Source organism: Gavialis gangeticus, unplaced genomic scaffold (genome assembly GCF_001723915.1).
Source record: "Gavialis gangeticus isolate Ggan-Ray unplaced genomic scaffold, GavGan_comp1, whole genome shotgun sequence".
In the NCBI taxonomy this organism is placed as follows: Eukaryota; Metazoa; Chordata; order Crocodylia; family Gavialidae; genus Gavialis; species Gavialis gangeticus.
In genome coordinates, this window is record NW_017728993.1 from 36,003,560 (window position 1) to 36,025,492 (window position 21,933).

General features: G+C 41.8%; 1 protein-coding gene across 2 annotated transcripts in view; it reads right to left on the reverse strand.

Moving 5' to 3' along the window:
• COL24A1 (collagen type XXIV alpha 1 chain) overlaps positions 1–21,933 on the reverse strand; it is a 301,453-nt gene that overhangs the window by 180,760 nt on the left and 98,760 nt on the right. For both annotated transcript variants that reach the window (XM_019501556.1, XM_019501555.1), the window contains 4 exons: positions 21,196–21,249; positions 19,661–19,705; positions 13,588–13,641; positions 9,041–9,085 (listed from right to left, as the gene is read on the reverse strand). In XM_019501556.1, the coding sequence (XP_019357101.1) occupies positions 9,041–9,085; positions 13,588–13,641; positions 19,661–19,705; positions 21,196–21,249 (198 nt within the window). The remainder of the gene's footprint in view (positions 1–9,040; positions 9,086–13,587; positions 13,642–19,660; positions 19,706–21,195; positions 21,250–21,933) is intronic.

The following is a 21,933-nucleotide window of genomic DNA, read 5'->3' on the forward strand; positions in this document are numbered from 1 at the left end:
CTTCCCACCCACCTCAGATGTGTCTGCGGCACCACATACCGCACGGCAGCACTCATTTGGACACGTCCCTTATGTCTATGAAGATGTGATTTCTTATTATGTGATTGGTTGGCGATTTGCATTTTGTTTCAGAAAAACATTTATAGGGTTTGGGCTTTTTTTGATTTCGGGAAAATATCACAACAGTCTTGGTCAGTTTCAGACATAGTTACATGCCTTCAACTATGGCCTCAGCTGGAGGCAACACCCATGTACCATTATTGCTGTAAGTGGATTTGCATAGGTGTAGCTGTATGGAACCTAGATGGATCGACAGATGCGCAAGAAGAAATAAAAACTCATTGTTGGTGTGTTGGCTCTGCAAGTCTAATAGAAGCAACAAGGAAATAAAACTTATTTTTATTGTTCAAGTCAGCAGGTACACCTTGAATTACCACTTGGCAAACACTGGTTAAACCAGCCGTTTTTCAGAGCAGAACCATACTTTAAATCTGCAGAAGTATACACAATAATTCATAACTGTCAGATTACCCCTTCTAACACTCTAAGCAGGATATGCAAAATGTGGAAACATTTACATTATCATGAGAAAAAATGAGAAAAGCATGCTTCTGGTTACTGAAATGCTGAACATAAAAATAAGAGTCTAGCATATTGAATATACAAATGTGTATATCATGAGGGAGGAAAAGGGTTAGCCTCTTAAAAATCAACGTTAGTTCATCATTTTTACTGTTTCAAAATAAAAACTGAATAGAAAAGTTGTGATCTGATAATTACAGTAGCTAGTTTACTACAAGTCCACATCTTACTACAATTATGGCCTTATAATTCATGAGAGACTGAATCATCAAGAGTTTTGATATATCCAAAGACTTAATGGAAGGAAGTCTTTAAGAATTTAGAACCAATTTCCCTTGCTGTTTGCTTTACCATTCCTCTTGAGAACAAACACAAAAAAGTACTTAGTTTTTAACTTGTACATAGGTAGACTGAACATATGTCATGAACGTGAACATATTACTGTTGGCTTCAGCCAGAATTAATATTGCATTTCTATTACATTGTAACATACTAGGACATAATGTAAGTTAACATTAAAATTAAACAGCTGTGGACAAATATAAGCCTTTAATATTTCACTCCGTCTTCACTGTCAATGGGCATTTGCCTGAACTAGATCTGATATAAAAAGTGAGGTCCAGATCATAGCTTTTAATGCATGAGCCACATTTGGGTTGTGGGTATAGTATAGGGAGGAGTTCCTGGGAACTCCAGTAGAGTCAACCAGAATTTTTCCTGGGTGTCATTGAAGCCCTGCCAGTCCTTGAAAGGGCCCAGGTAAAAAACAAACAAACAAACAAACTTTAAACCAACTGCAACCTCTGGAATAGCTTTTGTCACTGGGAGCAGGTGGAATCACACCACTGAGACTGTCATAGAGATATCTAATGACAGGCTGAGCAGCACAGAGCAGTACACAGCAGAGATTAAGATACATCCCCATGTCCTTTACTATTCTGCACTAATCTTATTTCAAAATCTGAGCTATACACCCTGGAGATATCTATTCTGAACTAATTCTAAATCCTCGTTCAGAAATTAGAGGGAATGCCATGAGTCATTTTCGACTCCAAACTGATCATCTCTCTATCTGAAAGGCCCCTTATGTACCAAGTAGGATTCACTTGATTGAGCTGCGTGTGAGATGCACAATGTCACTCCTTTCCCCACCATTTTGGCTACCCCTCAGATTTTGAGTAGCAGCGATCAGCAGTCCGCTATCACAAGCATGGCATATATACCTTCATGCACATTTTTGTCTGCACATTTGCCACTAAATGAAGTGGAAACCATAGATGAGGTGAGGTCCCAGATGATTGGAAGAGGGCAAATAGAATGTCTATCATTAAGAAAGAGAAGAAGAAAGATCTGGGATCTTACAAACCAGTCAGTCTGACCTCAAAACCTGGAAAGATCACGGAGCAGGTTCCTAAGGAATTAGTTGAGGCACACAGAGGAGAACAATGCGATCAAGAAGAGCCAGTATGGATTCACCAACAGCAAGTCATATCTCATCAACCTGGATTCCTTCTATGATAAGGTGAGAGCCTCTGTAGATGGAGGGTGTGAGCAGTGGATGTGATATACCTTGATTTTAGCAAGGCTTTTGACACTATCTCCCAGAACATTCCCATCAGAACCAGACTTAGGGAAAATGGCACCCTGGAAAAACTTGTATTTTGCTAACCCCCACTACCCCCACAAGTTAGTGGTGCTGCTGCAGGTGGGATCAAGGTGGGTGGGTTGGAGACGGCACCACCCACTTGCATGTACCTGGCCAAGCTCCTCCTGAGCAGTGGCTGGAGGCGGGGGACAGGTTGGGCACTGTACCTCCTGCCTGGGGTGGGGGGAGAGTGCTGCTGTGAGCATGGGCTGACACCCCCCTGACCTGGGTTGGCGTGGCGAGGTCACCCACCCCTAAAGCCATTAATAAGGTAAGGAAGTGCATACTAGATGAAAGTATTGTAAAATAGATACATAACTGGTTGGATTATCATGCTCAACAAGTAGTCATTGCCAGTGGCTCAATGTCTAGTTGGGAAGACTTATGAAGTGAGGTTCCCAAGGATCTGTCATGGGTCCAGTATTAGTTAGCAACTTCATTAATGATTTGGATAATGGGACTGACTGCATGCTTAGCAAATCTGTGAATGACACCAAGTTGGGTAGAATTGCAAACACTCCAGAGGTCTAAGATCCACAATATGGTTAGACTGGAAAAATATCCTGTAATTAACCAGATAAAATTCAATAAGGACAAGTGCAATGTCCTGCACTTGAGATGGAACAAATGCACGCACAAATCCAGAGTGGAGAACGACTGGCTATGCTGCAGTTCTGCAGAGAAGAACCTGGGGACTACAGTGGACCATGGTCTGAATATGAGCCAACAATATGTGGATGTTACCAAAAAAGTCAGCAGCATACTGGGTTGTATTAGCAGGAGTGTCACTTGCACATTCTTCTACTCTATTCAGCTCTGGTGAAGCCTCACCTGAAGTACTCTGTCCAGTTTTGGGCCCCAAACTTCAAGAAGGATTTGGACAGATTGAAAAACGTCCAGCAAAGAAGGACAAAAATGATTAGAGTCCCAGAAGACATGATTTATGAGGACAGGCTGAAAGAATAACGGTTGTTTAGTCTTGAGAATCGAAGATAGCCAGGGGATTTGATATCAGTCTTCAAATACCTGAAGGATGATTACAGAGAGAATGGAGACGGGGTTTTCTTTGTGGCCAAAGAAGACAGGATTAGGAGCAATGGACCCAAGTTGCAGCAGGACATTTAGGCTGGTGATTAGGCAGAACTTTTTGACTATGAGAGCAATCAAGTATTGGAACAGGCTACCGAGAGAAGTTGTTGGATCTCCATTCCTGGAAATTTTCAAGAGCAGGTTGGATGGCCACTTGGCTAGGATGCTTTAGTCAGGAATGATCCTGTATGAGCTTGGGGCTATACTAGATGACCTTGTGAGGTCCCTTCCAGCCCTACTTCTTTATGATCCTGTGATCCATCTGAAAAACTACCGATTTACTTTTATCTCTCCACAAACGTCGTAGCTTTCAAACACATCACCATGAATTATAACATACACACAATGTGAAGGTACTGACCAAAGAAAACCTCCTATGCCACAACACTCCAAATCCTCACAGATGACCTCATCAGTGGATGGCAACAGAATAAGCCACCTGTATGCTACATATATACATAGAGTAAATGTACACCCAGCCTAAGGCCTTAGTGAAAAATCAGGGCTACACTAAAAAAGCCAAGAGGAAAACTCCTTATGGTTTTATAGACTGTAATCTAATTATGTCATCTTCTATTAGTTTGTATATAGTTGTCCATATAATCTTAACTCAAGATATTTTCTCTCTCCCTGTTTATAGCATCAGCAAAATAGTAGCTATTCCTATAGGAAGCCTTTTTTCCTGCAATTCAGAGTACAATACAGATGATCGGGCAACAGCTTAAGCCCTTCTTGTCTACAAACAGGCCATCCTCATGTAGATATTTTAACATGTGCAAGTGGCAGAGCTGTGGGTTAATATAAGAGCCAGCTGAAGCCTTTCCATTTTTAAAAGTGAGAATAATGTTCTCCAGCATGGCTTTGAACTCTGAGGAACTTGGAGAGGCATGAAGGATTCCTATTTGATAAAGCATATTTACCCTCAAACCCTCTATGAAAATGATTGCTGCTAAGCAACATGTAAGACAAGGCCCTGACTCTTCTAGGGCTGTGTGAAGCTTCGGTCCCTGATTTGATTCAGCAGAGATTTGGCCCAATTCGATGGCCAAATCTCTGAATCTGAATCGAATTAGAGGACCCTTTAGACTCTCTGAATAGAATTGGAACTCTCTGAATCGATTCGGAATGATTTGGTGATTCAGACACAGACACAGCTTTAAATGTTTTTTCTACATATCTCTAGGTAGCAGGTGGGTCGTGAATACTGCTATGCTGGGGCACATGGAGTATCCCACAGAAGCGCAGGGGGGTCTCCAGCACACTTAGCAGCAGACCTGGAAGTGGACCAAAAGCAATTCTGGTCCACTTGTGGGTTCGCTGCCGAGCACGTGGGGGGGCTCCCTGTGCTCCTGTGGGATGCTCCATCTGCCCCAGCATCGCAGCATTCAGGAGCTGCGCCTGGTACCTTGAGGTATGCAGAAAAAACATTTAAAGCTGTGTCTATGTCTGAATCGCTGATTCTCTGAATCAGCATCAAATCTTCAGATTTGGATTTGGCCGAATCAAATTGGGGACAGTGATCTGAATCAATTAATCAAATCACTGTCCCTGATTCGAAACAAATAGGGCTTGTTTTGCACACCCCTAGTGTGTAGACATGGTAAAGAACTGCTCCTATTGTATTATTACCTCAAACCTGAACACTGCAGGCTCAGCAGGCTTGCACTATGTTTGTGTCATGATGTCAACCCAAGAAAATGACATTTAATTCTGAAACCTCAAGCCATGGTATAAACAGCAGAAAAGGAAGAGTTGCATTGAGGCATCAAACAAAACCAAGTCTTATGCAGCTGGAGTCCTGCAGAGCATGGTGAATATGGAGCCAACCCCTCCAAATACCTGTTAGGTAAGGTAATCCCCCCATTTCTGTATTCCAGGTGTCAGGAAACCCCTTACACTCCTTTCTTATTGGTTGACTGAAGAAAATACAACTGCACAGGCTTATTTATCATCCCCTAATAGTTTCTGTTATTAGAAATGTTAGATGATCATCAGTGGACACAAAAATGTTCAACCTACCCTTTCAGATACATACCTCTTCCCAAGGAGATGGGAATGTTTAACACTCAAATACAGTGTACACATCCATTAGGTTCTCTTTCACCTTTTTAAATGACAACAGCTTGAGTCATAGATGGCAAATTCCTAACAGGTCTATGCTGGAAGGTTTACATCTTAATCATGTGTTACAATTTCTTAATCAGAAATAACATAAAACAGGCTGTCAACAATTTTTAAATGAATGTGCTGTTAAATTATTGAAGGCAAAATTCCAGAGAAAGCTACAGTAAGAGAGAGAAAAGCAAATTGTAATGCAAAAGCAAATGTGCAAAAGTGCAAACTGTTACATTCTGAGTTGCATAACTGATTCAAATGAGACAACTCATGTAAGTAAAAATGTGTGTGCACCTTGTATCTACCTGGACTCGTTTGCCAAGAAAATGTTCCTTGTATACTACGATGACAAACCTCAATCAACCAGGGATAATGTACTTTTATATAAGTATTTTAATTTTGTATTATAAACATACAATAACAGTTAAAGAATATAAGAACTCAACTGCAGCATATTTCTTAAAACACATTTAGATGACCATACTTTGAAGAAGCAAAAATATCAAGAATGGTTTAGAACTTAAAACCTCAAACAGACAAAAAAATGATTCTAGGCTTTCCTAACTAAAACAATAAATACACCCCTACTCCTCCATATGGCTAGGTGTGCTTGATTATTTAACCCTGACACTGTCTAGCTCTGACACTGTCATTTGGCGATTTTCATAACTAGAGTATGAAGGGCTATCATTTGAGCTAAGGAAGCTCATGAAGGCAGCATGATATTCATAAATCTATTCTGTGGAGGGTGGGACACTGTAGAAATATGGTCACATCCACATTATGGTCAAGAAATACTTATACTAAGAAGGCAAGGTTATTTGGGTGAATCTCGTTTCTTTTATTAGACCAACTTAAATTGTTGGGAAAAAAATTAAGCAAGCTTTCGGGTTTAAAAACCCTTCATCAGGCTGAGGAAGTTTCAGCAGCTGGTGTGTGTTCTTCCTGGATGGAATGAAATCTAAAGAAGCCAGAGGCTGGTCTGGTATGCATACAAGACAGGCAGTCAGTGAAGATGTAGATTGAGGAGTCAGTGGTTAAGAGACAGGCTGGGTGGGGGAGAAGGGGCATGGATAGCGGAGAGGTACCTGGGGAGTCAGATGTTAGGCAGGTTATAATGTGTCACAAATCCAATGTCTATATTTAGTCCATGATTTTTTGTATCTAGGAGGTTGATGAAGTGAAGTTCATAGGCTTGTCTCTGAGAAGTGTTTTGTAAGTTTCCTTTGAGGATTAGAATGGAGAGATTGGAGAGAGAGTGGTTTTCGTGTGAGAAATGTGCCCCCACCGGTAATTGGGTATTTCTGTCTTTGACAGATTTCCAGTGTGTGATCATTCAGGTGCACAGTTGTTGTTTGGCCTCTCCTACATATTTTCCATCTGGGCATTTGGTGCATTGGATGGAAATATTACATTTCTGGAGGTGCAGCTGTAAGATCCAGGAATGCTGATGGCTCTGGTGTTGGGTGTAGTAATTGTGGGTGTGGTGGAGATGTGTTGGCAGGTTTTGCATTTCTTGTACTGGCATGGTCTGGATCCATTCAGTGTGTTCTGGGTCTGAGGAAGTTTGTTTCTGGTGATGAGGTTAGTGAGGTGTGGTGCTTGTTTGAAGGCTAGGATGGGGTGGCTCTGGGAAAATCTTTTTAAGAATAAGGTCTCTTTCTAGAATGGGTTTCAATTGTTTGTGGATTTTCTGTATAGGTTTGAGGGATGGGTGATATGTCATAACCAGTGGTGTGCGATTCGTGGGGGGTTTTCTTCTGTACAGGAATACCCAATGTGGTATTCTGGTGGCTCTTTCAAATGTGTGATCTCTCTCTCTGGAGGAGTGTCCTTCTTGGGTGAAAGTCTTTTTAAGATTGATGAGGTGGCAATCCGAGGTGTTCTCCCCAGTGCAAATTCAGTGGTATCTGAGGGCTTGGCTGTATATCACAGCTTTTTTGGCGTGTTTAGGGTGATTGCTGGTTCTGTGCAGATATGTGCAGGTCTGTGGATTTCTTGTATAATGAGGTCAGTATTTTGCCATTATGGATGCTGATCATAATGTCTAAAAAGGAGATGTTGGTCCTGGAGTATTCTAGAGAAAGTCGGATGGAGGGATGGTGATTGTTGAGTTTCTGATAGAACTCAATCAGATTGCAGGTTTTCCATCCAAATGATGAAGATGTCATTGATATATCTTAAGTATAGTAAGGGTTTGAAGGTGCAGTCCTTGAGGAATTCTTCTTCCAAGTGGCTCATAAAAAGGTTGGCATACTGTGCGGCCATTTTTGTGTCCGTAGCTGTGCCCATGGTCTGGAGGAAGTGTTGGTTATTAAAAGTGAAATTGCTGTGTGTGAGTATGAAGTGTGTAAGGTCAGTAATATCTTTGGGTCTGTACTCTGAATTGTAATCTTGCTCTTGTAGATATGCCATCCTGGTGTGGGATGCTGGTATATAGGCTGGTAACGTCCATGGTGGCTAGGAGGGTGTTGCTGGGAAGGTGGTCTATATTTTTAATTTTCCTTAGAAAGTCTGTAGTGTCTTGGACAAAACTTGCTCTTTGGGTGACAAGCAGTTTTAGGATTGATTCAATGAAACCTGGTATTTCCTCAGTTAGGGTCCCATGGTTGGATATGATAGGTCTGCCAGGGTTCCCTTGTTTGTAGATTTTAGGGAGCATGTAAAAAGTCCCTGGGTTGGCTAGTGGGGGGGATCAAGGTCTATAGTTTTTCTTGTAGTCCTGATAGAAATGATTTGATGGTATTATTGAGTTTCATGGTGAAAAGATGAGTAGGATCTTCTTGTAGCTCTTTGTAGTAGGTGGTGTGAGAGAGTTGTCTGTTGGCTTCCTTTATGTAGTCTTCACAGTTTAGGATGGCTACAGCTCCTCCTTTATCTGCTGGTTTTATTACTATTTGGAGGTTAGATCTTAGAGATTCTATGCCCTCTTTCTCTGGTAGAGAGGGGTTGTTATGGTAGTGTGTATTGTTGATTATTTCATTGTTCATTCTTTCCCTGAAGCAGTAATGTAGCGGTCTAGGTTAGGGTTTCATCCACTATGAGGTGTCCAATCTGATGTTTTTTGGGGGGGTTTGTGGTTGATTCACCCAAAGAACCTTGTCTGCCTATGTCCTTAGACCAACACGGGTACAACCTACACCCTTATACTAAGAATGTATTCAGTAATAGAAAATAGAAAAATTTACAGTGTACAAGAATTAGCTCAATGTGATATTGCTTTTAAACATTCAGCAGACATACTACAGTTGAATTAAGTAACAGACCTTCATTATGTTACATATATCAAAATACTGTACCTAACAAAAAAGTAAAAATGAGAGGGGGGAATAAACTAGCAATTTAATATTTTCAAACTAAAATATCCAACTCAGCAGATCAGCAGTAAGTAGAGAAATGTTCCACCTCTTCTGAGCATTGATATAAATGATAATACCAGAATACTCAGGGTAGGTCACTGAAATGAAGATAGTTTTAAATAATATCTCAGAAACTCACAATTTTGAGACTTATTATTAAGACTTTGGGCAAAGGGACACAATGTAAATGCTTTAATGAAGTACAAAAAAAAAAGGCTGGGGGTGTGGGGCGGGGGGAATGTTTACTCACCCTCAGCCCTGGAAATCCAGGAGGTCCTACACCACCAACAATTCCCTTTAAAAAAAGTAAATTTGGGACAATCAGAACTTTAATCTAATATTTTAGGATACTCTTCGAGCTGCAAAGAAAAAACTGGAGTGCCTGCTTGTTTCTGATATAGAAAAAGGGCCTGCAGAGTAACTACTGTAACTAACATCGCACATAAAAGACATATTCTCTAAAACCTTTTTATTAAGATATGAGACCTGGAAATAGATTTAGCATTATAGACATAACCACCCCAACCCCGCAAAACCAAATTAGATATGACATTCCAAGATTTTAAAAGAGGTGAAACAAACTTAAGGAAAGCAGCTTTTCTTGGGGGAGAAAAAGCACACTTACATTGCTCACATCTTTATTCATCACTAAGAAGTCAAAAAGGGAACTGGCTTTATTTTTAAAAAATTGTACAGATGTCTTTTAAAGATGATGATAGACAATAGTCTCTATCACCCTGAGGCCCCTGCCAGAAAATGCAGGTAAGATACGATGGGATCTGATACATGAGCCACATGATCTCGCTTCATGCCCTGCCATGCATGCATGTTTGGAAGCATGACTGGGATTGAGCATCGGATCCCATCACTCCTTCTTGCCAGTGCAGGGGGAGCCCAGGATCACATTCCACGTGCCCCCACACCAGCAAGTGGCAAGGTCCTACGGCTAGGAGCCTTGTCAGCTGATGGCGGGTGCACCCCTGCGGCTGGGAGCCCATATCAGCTGATGGGGCTCCCAGCTGTGGGAGCACTCCTGGCCACACATTCAATTAATGGTGTGATAGGAACCAGTCACAAAGTTACTACACATTTTTTGTGGAAAAACTTTGTGGTTTATTCCTTGTTTTATGACACTATTAATTGATTTAACATGTGGCTGGGTTACAACTTAAGACGTGATTACCTGGTTAATCATGTCTTAAATGTAATGTGCAGCAGGGCCCGAAATACATGAAATTTTACAACATGTAGCCAGGAAGCAACTAAGATTACTGCACATCTGAAATACATTTTATTACAGCTGGATTTTTATTTAAAACCTAAACTTAAGAAAATAAAATGCGGTGAACATTTTTAGGAAATGTAACAAGCTACCAAGTCCACTCTAATCCATTCTGGTCGTATTATTGCCCTGTGGCCAACAGTACTTAGCCACAAAGACTGCATACCCTGTACAGAGCAGGCAAATCTCTATGAGAAGGTGGGGTAGACTGAAACCTTATAGACTCTATTAGCCTCCCAGGGCTGCATTCTTCCCACTGATAGTCACAGTATGTTCATTTTAATCACCACATGGCCTGCCGGGTGATGAAAATAAGATCCAGGGCTCAGTGCATCACTGCCCACCAGAAAGTTGGAGTGGTCTTCACGAAGGTGAATCTGGGCCCGATGTGAAGCTGCTTTATCGAGCCCTCCAGCTGTCAGAACCAAGATTCAAAGAGTGCCTTTTTCCTCTTCCTACTACCCATTCACTTTCTCCAAGCCACTTTTCACCACCAATAAGGAGGGCTCTATCCCACAGCACAGCACGGACAGGGAATTTCCCCAGAGTTGATGTATATCGTTCAGAGGTTGCGAGGGTTGAATGGACAGTCGATATTGTTACTCTGTTAGATAGACCAGGGCAGGAATGTGGGTACATCTAACATATTCCAGCCAGAGATGAGAAAAAGAGAAGATACCCTGAGTCCTCAGGTAGCTCTTATCACCCCAGAGCTCCCTGCTCCACATCACCAGCCCTAGAGTATGCTCAGTACATATCACATTAGCACTGCAATCTGACCTAAGCCCCTTGCAGCTGCAAGTCTGGCACCTTGCCCGAACAAGCCCTGCAGGGTGGGGTTTGGGCTGGCTGTCAAGCAGTCAGTGCTATCAGCAGCTGTCTTGGCAGATTAGAAGGAACTCATTTTCAAATGTTTGGCACTAAAAGTAGTTCTTTGTGCTGTTTAAGTCTATAACTTAAGATCTAGATTTTCTAAATTTGTCTCCATTCAAGTGTTGCTTTAGCCCTCCAGGTCTTCTGAAAAGAATGCATCTGCTTTGCTGTGGGAGGTGGCAGTGTGGGAGGAAGTAAGGAAGAACTGACCCCTGTGCGTAACTTGTATAGTAGTTGGTTAAATTTATAAAGCCTTTAAAATGCTTTCCAGGTGAAAAGTGCTGCATAAATGTAAGATATTACATTACCCAAATCGTTTAGTTCCATGGGTCAGAAAGGCAAAATATGCGTGAAAATGCTGGCACCACAGGGAAATAATGAGACCAGCAGCATTTACTGAGACCAGAGTCTCTGCTTCAGTGAGATTCCAAGTGATGCAGTAGAGGAGGGCTGTTCCTCAAAGAGCTGGTTACAAGATCCCTGGTTCCCTGCCTACCTCCTGCCCTCAGTCCTATTTAGAACAGCCCCTGAACCCCAACTGGCAGTGGTTCCCAAGGGACCATGTAGAAGCTAAGAACTGTAATCCAGCCACTCCTCCCCCCACCTCTCTGCCTATGGGAAAGGTACTGATGATGAGCCAACTATCCTAGCCCTTTATATTCTGGGAACTCTTTTATGTCAAGGGAAACCCAGGTTAGGGAGCTGTAGACAATGTCACCTGGGAATGGAGCAAGACAATTCCTTTGAAAATGAATACCTTAACAGTGACACAACTCATATATTTTGAGCGTTGCTCATTAGAGCTTGGCTGAAGATGTGCAACCAACGAAAAATCAGTCACTTTGCTAATGCTTATTTACTAAATGGTAGACTAGCTAAAGTCTGGTCTGAAGCTTATTCAGTAGTAGTTCAAAGAGAAAACCTAGCAAAGAAGTATGAATCATCATAACAAGAAAGAAGCATAATTCAATATCCTGCTTGCCACCAGACAACTCCGAGGTAAACAGACTGCTCCAACCTTAATCTGAGCCTATTTTGCATAAAATGAGCTTTTCCAACCACGAGATCTTATACTATCTTTCAGCTGTCCTGTGAAATATGAATTTTCATTTCCACCAGAGAGAAATTTTACAATTTTGCACTCTCCTATGCCTGAGGTAGGGTGTGCGCGCCCAAAAGCTTGCAAATATATATATTTTTGCAACTATCTAGTTGGTCTAATAAAAGAGATCTCTTCCCCAAGCATTCTGATTAGCAAATAAGTAAGCATACAAAAGCCAATTTCCTGGTACACAAATCAGACTCTGATTTAATTATACCAAGGCAATTCATATCCTAAGACCTTAGACATTCAGAATTTTAGTAACAATCTATTTTTTCTACTTAGCCTTAAACAGGAACAGGCTAATTCTCAAAGTTGCCAAATGCCTGCAGCTCCCAATGGGAGCTATATGCAATCAGCAGCTTTTAGGAGCTCCTTGCTTTCCAGGATCTTATAGCACTGCCAACTAGGCCTGTGCGAAATTTTGCTGGCTGTTTCTTTTCAACACTGTTTTGACTCATTTTGAGCTTGAAACAGCGACACTGAAATGAAACAAAGGGCTTCAAAACAGCTTTGAAATAAAATGAGGCTAGCAGAAACATTTTGAAAGTTTCAAATTTCGAAGAAGCCAGGTGGTGGGAGACAGGAGAGAACTAGGGCTGCGCTTCCAGCGGCTCTGCAACCCCATGTGGTTCAGCTCAGCGGAGAGCACAGCCCTGGCTCTTCCTGCTTCCCACGGCCAGGCTGTGGGAAGCCAATTGCAGCCCACGGGAAGGGAACTGAGCCTGGGTTCAGTGCTCTTCCCCAGTGCTGCAATAGGGCTGGGGAACGGAACAGAGCCCGATCGCTCCCCAGCACTACAATAGAGCTGAGTCCCCTCCCCAGCGCTATGATCAGGCTGGGGAAAGGAACTCAGCCCAGCTGAGCTGCGTTCCTTTCCCCAGCCTGATCACAGCACTGGGGAGGGGAACTCAGCCCAGCTGGGGAGGAGAACTGAGCGATCGGACTCAGTTCCCTTCCCTAGCTCGATTGATCCCAGTGCTGGGGAGGGGAACTGAGTGATCGGGCTCAGTTCCCTTCCCCAGATCCCCAACCCCAGGTAGCAGCACCCAGCTTCCCTCCGTCATCTGGCAGGCCGATTGGGGGCTGCAACCCCGGGAGGACTGGCACAGCCCCCGCAGCCCTCCTGGGGTTGTGGGCCCCTGATCTGCCTGCCGGATGAGAGAGGCTGTTTTAAGCTTCCTCATTATAGCCTATGGGTGAAACATTGAAACAGTGTCAAAATAGTATTACTGTTTCAACGAAACAAAATGGAATAGTGGTTTCGAATCAAAATGAAATTGAAAACGAAATGCTGTTCCGTCGAAACCTATGTTCAAACAGAACGGTGCCATTTCGCACACCCCTACTTCCAACCAATAACCTATCTTAGCACCTAGCAATAGCAAGTTTTCTTGTGGACATCCTCAATTCTCATTTTAGGGTAAAAGCTCTGGTCAGGGTTATATATTATGTTTCATTTTTTGTCAGGTTTTGTCAGTGTAAATTTTAATGACATCAGATTTCACATTGCAAAGGCAATCAGCAATTTGATACTTACAGGACTCCCATCTGGACCAGGGGGTCCTCTGTTTCCAAATTCACCTGGAAAACCCTGGTAACAAAAGGGACATATTATAAAACCACAGTGATCGCAGGATGTTTGTGTTGTGATGGTAAGAAATTTTGCAAGAGTAAACAACTAGCTTTTTATTTGTTTTTTAACTAAGGCTGAGGTGGGTTTTCAAAGAAGCCTACAGATACATGAGTTTTCCTTTGGCACTTAATTCCCTTAGGCTCCTTTGAAAAATCTCTATACAGATCATCTAAAGGTAATGAAAAGTTAGATGACACCAGCAGAGAGGAAAAAAATATTGCAGATGCCCATTACAAACCACACCTTTATTGATTTTCTCATTCCAAAATTCCATCTAATATGCAATCATATAACTTCCTTTGAAGGTAAGACTGGCAGAGTCACACTCCTAAGCCTTTATGAGGGCAATATGATGCATGTATCCATTGGAATGTTGTTATCCTGACTCCCAGTTTTGTGCCTCTACCATAAGACCACATTTCTCCAGTGCCTATAATATTTTCCTAAAAACTGAAAGGTATTTCAGACAGCAGATTCAATGCAGCACATGTATTGGAAACCAATGGAAGATCTGAGAGTGAAGCACTGCTCCAGGTTAAACTCTAAATTTCTAATCATTCTGGTGCAAAGCTCTCCTTACCACTGTAAACTAATGCACAGTTGTTTTGCTGTGTCTACAGCTAGAGACTGAAACAGTAACATAAATGAAGCATGAATTTCCTCATTCACCTTCTCAGTGTTGACTTCAGGGGTTAGTTAGGAGGAGTAGCAATCCTCTGTTATTATGAGGATGTGGATGGAGTCTAATTGGCCATATTTCTATTTTGAGCCATATTTAACGTTTGTTGCCTGGAGGGGACTATGAAAGTAGACTGAGAGACTTGCTGCGTTCCTCCAGCCATGACCTCTCTTGCTCCCTCCCAAGGTCTTATAGATTCTATTTTACTTCCTTCAGATGTTGCCAATAGAAAAGGAGCACAAATCGTTTTAATTTTTTTTGAATCATATCACTGTGCTGTCCTCATCCAGTTCTCATTAACCAAGTAAAAGAGCCACATATGCCTGGGAGGCTTTGGTGTGGTCCAGCAGTCCTACACACAAGTTCGGCTCCCCAGGGTCAACTCAACTCTTTGTAAAGAAAATCACATTATTGACAGGAAAGCAATGAAAAACAGAAGGCAGGTGGTTGCTGCAAAGCTGCAGAGACTGATCTGTTGTAATGTCTTGATGGTATAGAAATGGCAGCAAACAGCACATCAATGATATTTGCCCACATTAAATTGGAAGAGGATTAAGGCTGGAAAAGTGCAAACCGGTATCTCCAAGGGAAAGATAACTTAAATATGACAGATATGGTAAAAAATGCTGTGTCTTATGTAACAAAATTAACAATACATTTAAATGATTACAGGACTGGCCAAATTTCATAAAACAAAGATATTATGGAAAGAAATCGGGTGCATACAATATGAATAAAATATGTATTTCTTAATATATACTGTGCATCCAACTGATTTATAAGACACACAATTCTACACTTCATAATCTTTGTAATCAAAATTTCGCAAATTTAATAATATTTGTTATATTACTAAGGATATGATAAATATTTGTAATTATTCTGTTACTCTGGTAACTGGTAGCATTTCAAATATTAAGGATATAGTTTGTGTCAGATGATTGCTATAGTAAATAAAATGCCATTCAGACAGTAAACAAAATGATAGTGATATAAAAATAGCTATCTATATGGATACCTTCTAATGTGTCCATTACCATAGACTCTCATGACATAAAGAAAACAAAAAAATCCTCTATCACATATACCTAGAAGAAGACATTTGTGTCTATCTCTCAACCTTTGACTGCTTTCTAAACTGAATTCATATCTGATATTTACCTTTTTCCAAAAAAAAGTTATCAGATCATTCTTTTTCCATTAATTTTATTGGAGGAAAGCTTGGAAACATGAAAAATACAATAATGGGTCAGTCTATCTAGCCCAGTATCTTGAATCCAATATGACAAGTAATACATGCTTTAGAAGAAGAGCATTTAACTGGGTATACCTAGAGGAGGGGCAGGCAAAGTCTGGCCCATGGGCTGGATCAGGTCTATGGCGTACTCCATGTCCCAGCAGACCCTGCCCGTGTTGCTCCATCTGGTTTCCATGGAGACCCCAGCAGTGGTAGGGTTTTATGAAACAGACATGAGAAGAGGAGGTGGATGCCCCCTGGTTCTAGCATTCTGGGAGCTGGTGAAAGCAGTTCCCTAATCACTTTGTTCACACCCTTCATTATTTTATAGACCTCTATCATATTCTTCTACTCAGCCTTCTCCTTTCCACATTAAATTGCTAGCCTTTTTAGTCCCTCCTGCTATGAAAACTATTTTGCATCTCTGATGATCTCTCTGTATCTTTTCTAATCCTACTACAGGGAAAAGAGATGAGTCTTGCATTGCACTTGAACCAGAAGACTAGGCCTTGCATTTCTGACACTGGGAAATCCTGAGCTATGGACAGACATTCAAAAAGCCTGAGCTTGAATTGATTCAGTCTTTGCAGGTTAGTCTAACCTGGCTAGGCTGAACTGGTTTGCAACCGGACAGACATGCTCTCTGGACTGAGGAAATTCAGGCACATGCCTGCAGTGGCTCAGGCTAGGAGCCAGGCCAGGCCCTGGCAGGATGTTCTGATTAGGGAAGTCTGCCTGCACCATCCCAGGCTTTTCCCCCACTCTTTGCTCAAGGGGTGGGAGTGCCTAGCCCCCTGCTAACACTCTGAGGGAAGTGGGTGGGGTGGGGGGAAGGAGGTGCAGTGCATGCATCCATTGAGGATACAGAGCTTTTCAATCTCCCTCCCTGCTTCTTTATACTGTCTGCAGCAAACTGACAGGCAAGCAAGCCAGCAGGAAGCTGATAACAGTGTTTATCACCTCATCAGCAAAACAATAGTCTCTCTCCATTAATTCAAATTCTTCTTGAACAGCTTAGGCTGACCTGTTGATTAGCTCCAAACAATCCTAAGTGGTCACTGTTCTATCTGCCTGTCCCAGTGAAATTGGAGACACACATATGTCTGCATTAGCTAGCATACCACATGCCTAGGGTCCATGACACTGGGGTCCCTGCTGTGGGAGATGGGAGGGAGGGGGGGGATTTCCCGCTTGAGCAGCGAGGGGGTTGGGGTAGGGTAGGGGGAAGCCAGGCAGACCCTGCTGTGCCTGAAAGTCTCTGTTGGAGCTCCAGCCAGGGAGCAGAGGAGAGAGGCCAGCCCTGCTGTGGAGCAGAGAGCCCCACCCAGCTCAGAGGGCATGCCAGGATGCTGGAGGTGTCTGGTTTATTTTAAACCAGCAAGGGGTCTGGGACAGACATGGCATAAACTGGTTTGAACCAAATCAGTTAAGTCTGATACTACATTCAACCAAGTTTATCTTAAATCAGTTTCAGCTATTTTCAAACTAGTTTATGAGCACAGAACATCTGTTCTGTTACACGTTTAAACCAGTTTCTGATCACTTAAACTGGTTGATATGTAATGTCTGTCCCTAGCCCTGAAGTCAACATTCCATTACTGAGAATGCTCTTGCCCAATATTGAGAAATTTACTGTAGACAGTCAAGTCTTGGTCAAGCATAGCTTTCCTGGTGAGGGTTGAAGGAACAGGCAGTCTTCTAAGGCCCTAATTCAGCAAAGTATTTAGACTTGTACTTAAGTGTTTTGCTTTGTTGGGCATAGTGATAGCTAGAACTTTAAAGCACTGATTTGGCAAAATTAGAGTTAAGGTCTTGGAATTCTTTTCAGACTCAAGAAACAGATTTGGCATTAAATGGAAAGCTAGTTTTAAAATACATAGAACTGTTGTGTGTGTGGGCTGAAGCAGCCCAGTGAGATTGAGACTAAATATGACCTTGCCCACCAAATGTCACATCTTTAGCTGATGAAAAGGTTGTAATTTCAACCAGATCTTCAAAGTTCCCCATCAGCATTACCTCCTTTTCTCCCAGACTTAACATAAGTCATCTGCTTTGTATCCAAGTGCTCTTTCTCAGAACATGACTGAGGGAAAGGGTTTTGCTTTCTCTGTAGCCTGGTACATAGTTCTCCTCCAACTGAAATTCTATTAACCTAATAACTTTCATGCTATTGAAGGGCTAGTGCATGAATGGTGCTCTTTTCTTCTCTACCTTTCATCTGTGTTGCACTGGGGGTGTTTTGGGGTTTATTTTCAGGAGGTATCTGTGGCTTTAGGATTTGTGGCATCAGGATCTGTGTGGCTATGGAGTGGATATTTTTAGGACTCCAGAAAAATGATTGCCTGAAAACACAGGGGACTAGACCCCCCCATCCCCTTACCTACCAGCTAGGATGCTGCACATAACTAACAGGAGAAAATTATTACTGGATGCCATAATAGCACTGATAGTATAGAGGTATCCCCAACTGCAAAGCCACGTCCACATATAAAGATGGTCCACAAATTATATCATAAACTGTGTTCAAAGTACCCCACTGACAGACTCAACCCTTTCCCCTCAGCTACAGTACAATTCTGTGGCTACCCTCCATCATGCAACCCAATGCACCAGACGCACCCCTAGGCAGGGCCTAAAAACTGAAGGCTGAAAAGAAGGGGATCAAGTCTTAGCCATTTTATTTTGTTCACAACCTTTATTTTCAATTTGCAGGGTCTGATTTCTCCAAGGTCAGCACCTATTTGAAATGTGTACCCCAAAAGTGTTCAAAAGGCACAGAGGCCTTGCATTCTGCTGGATTTGTCCTATAACAACAACTTTTCCTTCTGCATTTGAGCTTCTGGTGATAGTTTTCTTTTAATGTAACAGAATGAAACAGAATGATAACAACCTGAACAGGGGATTTTAATAAAAAGTCCAAGTTGATATAATACCTGAGCCAAGGCATGTTTATAAGCAAGGAGAGACAGAAACACAAAAGGAAAATAATTTCCTTAAGCTCCTCCCAGAGTAACTTTATTAACGTTTGATTTAGCCATACTGGCCATATCCAGGGCCAGATTTAGCAGGCCCTAGGTAAGGGCAGGAGAGGTGGGGTCCCAGGTGCATCCCCCCCAGTATCCCCCTTCCAAGAGCTTTTTTAAGGACATTTTTTTTTTGTGTCCCAGGTCAAATTAGCCAAATCAGTCAGATCAGTTCCAAATCCTTTGAATCATTCAAGAACCATATGTGGCCCTACAACCGGCAAGTATCCTTCACCCCAAACTTTTTAGCTTGGGGCTTCAGATACTTCCAAATCTTTTGGCAGGTATCCTACATACAGGCCCAAGCCTGGAGGCCTGGGGTTCAGATGCTCCCGAGTTTCGCTTGCCCTCAACCGGCTGGCTGCAGGAGCAAGCTAGGGAGAATCTCCCATTTCCATAAAGTTGGCATGTAGGGATCTCGGGATCCTCCCACTGGAAGCTGGCAACTGGCAAGCTTAACTATGGAGGCGCTCGTAGAAAGTCCTGTCTGCAAGCAAACAAGGGTTCACCTTTCACTACAGAGTGCCATATTAATTGCATTACTTTGGTCATAGTATTACCCCGGGCTCCAGCAAGTGAAGAAACCTCTTCCCATCTTGGTGCTGCCATTGCAGAGTTATGTGACCCAGTTCTCACTCACTCACTGGCCAGTTTTGGTGACCAAGTGAGTAAGTAATGTGGAGTAAGTGAGGGAGGGCTATTTGCATATTTTATCTATGTTGTACTAACATTAATTTTTAAAAATCTGTGTATGCATTTTTGTGCCCTGTTAACCCTTTGGTAGCAAGCATTGAGTGTTCCCATTACAGACTGGTCATTAGAGCAACAGGCTAAGAATTCTTCATTTAAAACTATCTGGAATTACCGTTAAATTTACCAAATGTCATTTTTCCAGTACAGTATGTGCAACAGAAACAGTATAATATCATTTCTGAAAAAACTGATGTTAACTTCCTTAGCTGGTTAAATTTATAAAGCAAATTATAGAATTCATTTAAACTTGCCAACAAAAGTAGTAAAACATTTTAGAAACCTTACCTGTCTCCCTTTGGGACCCCTTTTTCCACGCAGCCCTGGAATACCCTGAACAAGAAAAGAAGCCCAAGAATCTAGATTTCCTTAAGTAAGTTAAAAGTTGATATTATTAATACATCCTATAGATTTCAAAAAGCCATAAGAAACAATGACTTGAAAAATCAGACAATGTACCTATTTCCTGTTATAGGCATTGAGAAGCATGGGATCGGAAAATGTACATTGTCATCTCTGCGTTCTAGAAGGCTGGGTAGATTTGCACCTTATAGACTAACTAAATCAAAACTATTATAACATAAGCTTTCATTCAACCAAGATCATTTCCTCAGGTGCTGTGAAAGGATGTGCAAGGAGCAGTTTATTATATGGAGACTGTGATTTGAATGTAAAAGACAGGGAAGGAAGAGAGGGAAGTTGTGGGGGAGGATATCTCTCTAAGTACAGTCTAAACAAGGACTACGGATTCTTAGTCCATTACCTGGATTAGCTTTTGTGACCCTGCCTTGTCTTTATGGGTTTACTGCTTTTTGTCTTTCCAAGTGCAGTTCTCCCTCCTCACTCTCCCTTCCCTCCCTTTTCCAATTTTTGTATTCAAATCACTCTCTCAATTTAACACATTGCTCTGTGCACATCCTTTCACAGCATCTTGAGCTGACAAAAGTTTACGCCAGGATTTCTCAACTTTTATAGATCCAAGGTACCTCTCCTTAGACTTAAGGTACCCCTCCATAAATTTTGCAAGTTCAGCAGCACCCCATTTCAAAACCTAATTTGTTTATTATATGGCTTACCCCTTTGTAGAGGCGACAGACAGTGGGGGCAGGGAGGAGCCTAGGGACACAGAGCCTGAGCTTGCTTCTATCTGTCTATCTCTTTACACTTCCTGTGGCACCCTTTGAAGGATCTTATAACACCCTGGTTGAGAGTCACTGGCTTATGCTATACATCTTTGATTTAGTCAGTCTATAAGATGCAGATCTCTTCCACCTTTGGCATGATTTCAGACTAATACAGCCAACTACCTCGCTTCATTCCAGGCATTTTAGTTGAATTATATTTTTATGTAAGCAGGGCCTGACTTTTCTCTCACAAAGGTGAAAATATAACTTTCCTTGATTGCATTAGTATGTTCAAGATCACAATTGTTTATTTTTAGATTGTCACCAGCTGTTTTGTCTTAAGCACAGAGCTGGCAATTAAGAAATGTTATTGATATACATAATAAAGCTACTCCTATGGAAATTTTCACCACTGATTTTATAACACGAAAATAGGCTCCAAATCCTAGTTTTAAATGAAGTCCAAGATTCTGGTTATAATCAATGCATATTTATTAACCTGAATACTATTTTCATTTTATATATGTAATTCATGCTAATATAGTTTTATTATTATATAGAATGATTTTTCCCCCATTAGCCTTTTTAAAAAGTTACAGAAATAAGAGCTCTTATTTCTGCATTGCTTGGACTCTACCTGATAACGTGTTTTAAAATAGTAAATGTATCAATATTTCATAAATGTTTCATTAAACTTACCCTTTCTCCTTCAGGTCCAGGCTGTCCTGCTACACCTGGAGATCCAATGAAACCCTTAAAAACAGATATGCAAGGCTTATGTTTCTCTATTAGAAGACTGCATCTCAGAAACAATGCTAGATAATGATTTACTGCACATTTAAGATACCACTATTATTTTGAGATTCAGGATGAAAACTCTTACTGGCTTCAGTGTGGACAGGATGTCCCTCCTCAAACCCAAAGGCAAAGATGATCACGACCATTGTATAAGTAGAATATAAATCATCCATAATTAGGGGTGTGCAAAATGGGCCATATTCGATTTGGATTCAGTCTGAATTGGGGACAGTGATTCAATTTGTTGATTCAGATCACTGTACCGATTCGATTTGGCCAAATTCAAAGATGAAGATGCAATGCTGATTCGGAGGCATCAGTTCCCAAGCTGGAGGGAGGAGGGGGTGGACTCCCCAGTGGACCTGGATGTGGACTGGAAGTGCTTCTGGTCCACTTCCGGGTCCTCTGCCTCTGCGGCCTCCCCACGCTCCTTTGGGACGCTCCATCCACCAAAGCATCTCAGCATTCACGAGTTGCCTGGTCCCTTGAGGGATGTAGAAAAAACATAAAGCTGTGCCTATGACCAAATCATTGAATCTTTCTGAATCTCTCTGAATCAGTTCGGAGGGTTCTGATTCAATTCAGGGATTTAAGGGTCTTTTGATTTGATTTTGAGATTCAGCCACTGAATTGGGCCGA